The 8,087-nt window shown below is 29.1% G+C and overlaps 1 protein-coding gene across 1 annotated transcript; it reads left to right on the top strand.

Annotated features, from left to right (window-relative positions):
• Nucleotides 1–3,656: 3,656 nt before the first annotated feature.
• LOC107914815 (uncharacterized) lies at nt 3,657–4,237 on the top strand. The gene has a single exon (XM_016843851.2). It carries the CDS (start codon nt 3,718–3,720, stop codon nt 4,051–4,053), a length of 336 nt encoding a protein of 111 aa, XP_016699340.2. The 5' UTR covers nt 3,657–3,717; the 3' UTR covers nt 4,054–4,237.
• The last annotated feature ends 3,850 nt before the right edge of the window (nt 4,238–8,087 follow it).

Raw genomic sequence — 8,087 nt, 5'->3', positions numbered from 1 at the left:
ATTAATTTTTGTTATAACAATTAAGTTATACAAAATGTAAAACAATACAAAGGTAATGGTTTACATCGTAAGAGGTGAAGAGAGTCGTTAAAACAAAGATAAGTCATATTATAGGTGGTGCAAAAAGACACTAAGGGTGATGGTTTGGAGGTGCTAAGGTTGTATATGAGCAAAGTGTAAACTATGTATCTAGTCTCATGTCTTCTTATAAAGGAAGGTCTATATGGCATGAGTCCCAACCATCATTCTTTCTATCTCTTAGGTATAGAGGGTAGAGTGGTAGATGTCAATTTATAAGTGCTATTAGAGTCAACTTAAGGAGATTAGACGGAATAATCGTTAAATCAAAGTGATGACTGATTCAAGTGTTAATAATTTTTTTTAATATATCTTTTGGGAATTTATGAATCCATCTTATGTAATTCAATGCTTTAACGAGACTATATTTTAGGGAAGCCGCAAGCTCGAACTTTATTGAGTTTTTTTTTAATTACAAAGTTTGATGAATCGAGGAGAAATGATATTATGTCAAAGATGTAACTAGTTCAATCATTCATATTAATTAAAGTAAGCATTTTCCTTGCAAATGCATGTGTAGCATTGTACATTCTAGACATTTCCATCCTTCTAACTATTCAAATAAAGTGACTGAACTCTCTAGAAGATTTAACTTGTATTACTTAATTTATTTTTGAATGAGACTTTTTTAATTAAAAATGATTGGAAGAGTAAATCACATTAATATATAGTGTATAGGAGCGGAATCGAAATCAATAGAATCAAATATAAGTAAAATGAAGGAGAAACGTCCTGTTTGCCACTTGGTTTTCGTCTTTGCTTTTAGGGTTTCTATTTCTGAGTGGAGTTAGGGCGACTTGAGAAGATGGACCTAATTTGGAAGATGAGAATATTAATGTAATTGTATTAATCTTTAATACGCATCTCCCTTTCAATTTTGTCATTTTCTTTCGGTAAAACAGGAATATGTGTCTAAATCATAAGCTAAGGTCATCCCTTGAAATTTCTAGTGGGTTTCTGGTCAATTAATGCTCTAAAAGTTTGATTCGTATATAATGTAGATGTAGCTGCTCTAATCAAATCCAACTTCATCCTACCCACCTCCTTCCATTACCATTTCATATCAAATTAATAATAAAAATTACTTGAGTTTGTAGAGTTAAGTACGAGAAATAACTTAAAAAAGTAAACAATAAATACAAGAGGTTATGTAGAATTCTATGTGATGGCATAATGGTTAAAGGTATTCACGCTCCAGGTGTGACTTGAGTTTGGGTCGCATTAGTTACGTTGATTGTTTGGGTTTTACTCTGTTATTATAATTCACCAAATATATATAGAGAGTTGTAATTCGATTCAATCTAACCTTATGGCTTAGGCTTTTGAAAGAGTAATGTAAACCATTTTCACTTAAAGAATTTCTTAGGACTTTTAAGTAAAAATATTTTCCTTGAACAAGGGAATCGATTCCAAGCTAAAACAAAGCAAAGGAAATGTTTAATCTCCTATTTTTAGGAATCCATCTCATCATACTAGAAATAGAAGCAAATTAAATAAATAAACAAAGCCTAACAATAAAAGTGCAAGTAAATTAAAAATGATTGATTCCTTAAGGTAGGGATCTATCATTTTTAAGATAAACAAATTTATTTCCAAATAATAATAAATTTATTCCAAACCATTCAAGTAATTGAAAACATAATCTTTTCAAAATACAATTTTGTAAAGTGTAAACTATAGTAGATATTATTGAATATGAAAAAGTAACTATTTTTTTTATTATCACGAGTTAATATAAAAATAAAAATATTAAAATGTTCAAGATAATTGGATGACCAAAAAAGATAAAATTAAATAATTATATAAAAAAATTAACAAATAAAATATAGACACCTATAATATTTTAATAAAAATGTTGGGATGAAACTTAAAATTAATGTGAAGTGATAAAATATGACCCTTTACCTATAATTCAATCAACTACAGCAAGGTGACACAATTATTTCCCTATCTCTAAAATTAAAAATGATATTTTAAATAAAAGAAATGATAGATTGTGGATAGGTGTGAGTGGCAAAGAGCAAATTATATGGAATAAAACTAAAATCCTAACATGGGCGACACCAATTTAAATAGTCGTACCCTAGAGTTTAGGGCACCCCATATGGATTACAGCTTGTCCTTTCTCATAATTTAAACCCATACCACTTTAATATCTTACAATTCTTCCTCTTTTATTTATTTTTGCATACACTGAATCTACAATGCAAATGATTAGGCAGTTAGGCATAGATGCCATAAACTTCTACTAATTGATGTATAGAAAAGCATGTTCATATTCTTAAGGTGTAAGTTTAATTTGATGTGTCGGCTGGAATGCGTGTGGGTAAATTATATGTTGTGTTTTCCATTCAAATGCCCACGGGATGAAATATATATTTAAACATGATTAATATAACATTCATTTCTGATTAAGATTTTGTTACGCAATAATTTGCTTTTTATTTATCTACGAGACTGACATGATAAAAGTTCACTTCTTATTTAGTCTTCCTTTTTTTTTTTAAAAAAATTTATAATTTATAGACTTCATTGGTTATTTTACATATATGAATAAATTAATATTACAAGTTAATTATACACTATTTCGATTAAAAAACATTAAAATTTCATTATTTTTGTAAAATAATAAATATGAATATAAATATATTTTTAATTCTTTATATTTTATATAAATTATTAATATGATAGGGTTTTGACCTAATATACCAAAATTTTTAAAATTTCAACTTAATTATTTTAACTAAAATCTAAATCTTCATGAATGTTGGATGCATCTCTTTTCGCCCCAGCTTGAATTTTTATTTTTTAGTTATCTTTAGTATTTTAAAATCAAGTAATTAAATATTTAAACATAATTCTTTTAAAAATATTTAAACAAAAAATATATAATTTTTTTATAATACATTATTACATTTTTATCTTTTTAATTGTTATAAATATACAATAATTTTATTTAGTTGAGACGAGCCATTATCATAATTGTTCCATACTTATTATTTAAAAAAATCCCCTCAGTATCTAACTTTTTCAAAAAAATTCCATTCGAAAACAAATTCATTTCTATTTTGAGCTTGTATCATTATCTATAAAATATTAAAATATTTGGCAATTATTTTTATATAAATATTTATATATTTTCTAATTATATTTAAATAAAATATATTATTAAACAATAATTTACACTCGACCGGGGCATTCTGAGATTTTATGAACCTCGATTTTTTGTTAAAAGTGCATGGCTTCACCAAGGTGACAATTTCCAAAACTTTTCGTCGAGATGTGTTGAAATGGGTACGATGAATCCAATTGGTTCACGTTTAGTGTTTTTGATAATTCAAACTAAAATTGAAATTTTATTGAAATGATAAAAAATATTTAAATTTAATTATAAAACGGGTTTCCTAAAATTAAAATTTGGATAAATAAAAATAAAATTAGGTTAATCTTACCCAATCCAATCCACTGTATATCTTCTTACTGCTTAATTAGCATATATATATTAAAAAAAGTTTTGAAAATTCTAAAATGGCGTGCCCATGCATCAAAAATAATGTAAGATGGAATCTCGGCGTAATAAAAATAAATCGTCTTTTATTTGACTTTTTGGCTTTAAATACGGGGTGGTAACCTCTGAGCATGGCATACCATCACCCTCTTCATCAAGCAAAAAAAAAAAAAAGCAACTTGAAGATTACAATGAAGAAGAGCTCCATGCCTCAACCCTACCACAGCTCCAAAATTGCAGACCCTAATGTTAATGGTGATCATTTGAAAGATAATAGAGGCGTCAGGTCCAACGTGACAGAGAAAAAGTCAGCTGCTGGTGCTGCCACTAATAAGCTGGAGAAAAAGCCATCCGTCGACATAAACGAAAGTGCGGAGGCCTTCATCCAGAAATTCAGGCACCAGCTTCTGCTCCAGAGGCTTGAGTCCATTGAAAATTATGAGAAAATGTTGGCTAGAGGACTTTGATCATCGATGCACTGGTATTCTCTGCTGGCCAAACATATTTCATTTGCTTCTTTTAGCTTGTATTCTCTCTATTATGATTTACGAATATAAATATGAAGTGCTGAAATGATGATCATGTAAAAGAATATTATATATAAAATTCTTCATATTATTTTAAAAGTATAAATAAATACAACCATTTCCATATTAGCTGCTCACGAATGTTTGTAGTGGTTTTATTATGCTCCTTATGGGGTGGGTTTGGGTATGAATATGATTAGGTTGTTTCATTGAGGGACGGAAGTTTTCTGGCTCTTCAGTCGTAATTTGTTCTGAAAAGAGAAGTAAACAAATTGTGCTTTTTGATCTTATCTGGTTGGTCTTATTTGTTACAAGGCAACTTCTTGGTGTTTCATCTTTTCCTTCCCATTAGGATGTTCTTTTGACTCTTCAACCCAATGTCATTTAGTTTTGTAACCAAATAAAGTTGTAGCTTAGGTAAAATAAAGTTTATGGTTGAGAACGATGCCAAATATGATTCTTTTGCTTATTCAAGAGGACATCACGACCCGCTCAAACTGACTCCACTACGCATCCAAATCAACTATTAGTCTAGCTTCTTTCCTTGTCCTTGATTCTAAAGGACGTCATTATTATTTTTTATTGTTTTAGATAAGTTCAAAAATATTTATTTAGCTGATTGAGTCTTAACTCGATTAATATCGACATTATTATTAGTGTAAGAGAACGTGAGTTTAAGTATGCTGAAACGCATTTTCCTCTTATTTAAGGGTTGGGGAAGGGCTATGGATAGTTCTAGAGATTGTATCAGAAAGAGCAGATATGACAAAAGCCTACAATGAGATTAATGTTCGAAAAAATATTTTTTTACAATCACTTAATTCTATCCTTCAACTTTATAAAAAAAATTTATTTTAGCTCTTAAACTTGCATTGTGTATTAAATCACCCCAAAATAGATGAAAAAAAGTTAATGTTTATTAACTTTGTTTACATCGCATCCACGTTGCAGTTTACATGTATAACCATTAGCAATTAATTAATTTTTAAATTTAAAATATTTAAAATATATTTATAAATTTTATACTTTTTAATAATTTTTAATTTTTAAAACATATTTTCATAATTTTTTGAAGTTTTTAAATTTTAAAAAATTAATTAATTGCCAATACGATATACATGTGGCACTCCGCGTGTATGTTACATCATCAAAGTTAACATACGCTTAATTTTTTTCATCTATTTTAAAGTGATTTAATAAATAATACAAATTTAAAAATTAAAAGAGATAAAAAAATTAAATAAAAAATTAAATAATATATATTTTAATTCTAAAGCAAATTACATTCCCTTTTTACTGTGAGTAAAGCATAATTTTAGGCTTTCAACAAAATTGTAATGGGTATGATGTGTAGGTAGCTAGGGATGAGTATTCGATAGAGTCGAGTAGAGTCGAATCGAGTCAAAAAAATTCAAGTTAGTTGAGTTGACGAATCATATTTTAGCAACCAAACTCAATTTGAATTTTTTTCGAATCGAACCGAATCGAGTGAAAAAATTTCGAGTTAAGTCGAGTCAAGTTAACGAATCATATTATTTATACTCAATGTTACGTTTATATGGACCAATTATTTAACTAGTAGACAAAATACAAGATTATTTAACTACATAAGCAATATAATTGTTTTACCTTTTAACTTAATAAGTAAATATTTATCAAAACATCGAAATTTTACCTTTTAATTTAATAGTTTTGACTTTTAACTTTAGAAAAGGTAAACATTTATCAAAAAGACGTAGTTTTGCCCTTTCTTATTTGGATTTTCGAATAACTCGAATTCTGTAATTCATATTTGAGTTAAACCAAAAAATTTAATTTTTTATTCGAGTTGATCCGAATAACTTGATTAACTCAAATAACTCGAATTATTTAATTCAAAATTTAAATTTTTTATCGAGTTTTTCAAATCGAATTGGATTTTGCTCACCCCTACAGGCAGCAGTAATTTTTTTTCACATGATTTTAGGTTTCGAATCGGTTACTATTTTAGGTTTGCAATTTTTTTATTTAACATATATGAAACAATAGTTAAAGTTTTTATCAGATATTTATATAACACGAATTTAAATCATATAAATCCCATCATCAAACTCAATATATAAAAAAAAAACAAAAAAGACCAAGCATGATTCAGAGTAAAACATTATATAATGATCATAATTTTCAAGAATCATACCAAATAATAATCATAGTCTATCTATATATATATAAATTTAAATCACAATTAAATTTAAAGTTTCATGTGTATAATTGCACCAAATCGAAATTGATATATTCAATTGCACATTGAATCAAACTTCATATATAGTTTTGAGATTTATCCCCCTAAAAATATATTTACAAAATAATTTTCAATTTTGAATTTATAAAAAAAAGCTAACTATCTAAACATATTTTTCAACATACAATTGACAGTACCCCGACGTGCGTGCATCGTGGCTTAGGAATATACAATATGAATGTGTGAATATAATTGTAATATGGTTAAAAATGTTACAATAGAACATTAGAAAGTATTCCGAAGATTGTATTCAAGGGAGGCTTACCTAAACTAAATTGCAAATAATCACACTACTAGTTCTAAACACTACTTACTAATTATATTACAACAAAGTAAACAATAAACAATAAGAAGATGATCTAGAATAACATAAAAATAAATACTAAAATAAATAATCGAATTCCAATGAAATTATGCAAGCAGGAAATTAATTCGCATCCATGTTCATGATTAACTTCAAATTCATGTTTTTATAAATTAGCTAACAATTAACCTACCTTTCTGTCTATAACTAAATTAATTGATCAATTTAACCTACTTATCTTTGGACCTGATAGCTTAAATTGGGATAGATTAAGTGTAACACCCCTAACCTGTATCCGTCGCCAGAATAGGGTTACGAGGCATTACTGATCAATCACAACATAAATCATACATTTGTGCAATCATAATTAAAATCCATTCATCTCAATCTTTTTGTCCTTTATAAGGTCCTACAAGACCTTAAAACATGCTTAGAAGTCGTTCAGGACTAAACCGATAACATATGCAAACTTTGAGAAACTTATAAAATTTTCTAACATTTAAGGGTCACACGCCCGTGTGAACAGGCCGTGTACCTCACATGGCTACCAGACACGCCCGTGTCATAGGCCGTGTGAAAACAGGGCATACATACTGACTTGCACCACACGGCCGAGGACACGCCCATGTGCCAAGCCTATGATATCTAAAGGGGGTTACTGACTTGGGTCACATGGCCGACCACATGCCCGTGTGCCAGCCCCTGTGCCACACACGGCCAATAGACATACCCGTGTGTCTAGGCCGTGTCAAAACTGTAGGGTATACTGACTTTAATTTGAAGGGTTCCCCAGAGGACACTCGGCCGTGTAACATGATCGTGTGTTGCACACGGCTAAGACACACGCCCGTGTCTCTGCCCATATGGACAAAAATAGGCCATTTGCAAAGCCAAATGCCACCCTTTTCTCATGCTCACCTAGCCATCAAAATGGTATCATTTTATCATATATATAGGTAGCCAAAACATGTTATTTCATGTACATTCTATGCCATTTAAAATTCCATCCAAATCATTAGTCAATTCCACAACCGAAGCATACCAAATAAATATGCCAAAATCATCAAAAATCTTGCATAACTTATAGTTGCATTTACTCATCAACTTATCCTCTAATTCAAATCATATAACACACCATATCATCATCTCAAATCAAACCAACATATAAAGCATTATATACATCACATATAACACTTACCAAACATATAATTCAAGCCAACTTAAATAGCTATACATACCACATTTACAAGCCAAATCTAATGGCTAATATCATGACTCAAAACATACTAAAATGACACTAGCCCATACATGCCATATACCATATATACAAAGCTTCAAAATACCATCGAGTTAATCAATAGTGTGATGACGTTTCCTGACTATCCCCGA

This window comes from Gossypium hirsutum, chromosome A10, assembly GCF_007990345.1.
Source record: "Gossypium hirsutum isolate 1008001.06 chromosome A10, Gossypium_hirsutum_v2.1, whole genome shotgun sequence".
Classification (NCBI taxonomy): Eukaryota; Viridiplantae; Streptophyta; class Magnoliopsida; order Malvales; family Malvaceae; genus Gossypium; species Gossypium hirsutum.
Note: the sequence above shows the minus strand (reverse complement) of the source record. Positions and strands in the feature narration are given on the sequence as shown.

Excerpts from the sequence above, each read along its gene's own strand:
- LOC107914815 (XM_016843851.2), top strand. The coding sequence starts at position 3,718 with ATGGCATACCATCACCCTCTTCATCAAGCAAAAAAAAAAAAAAGCAAC.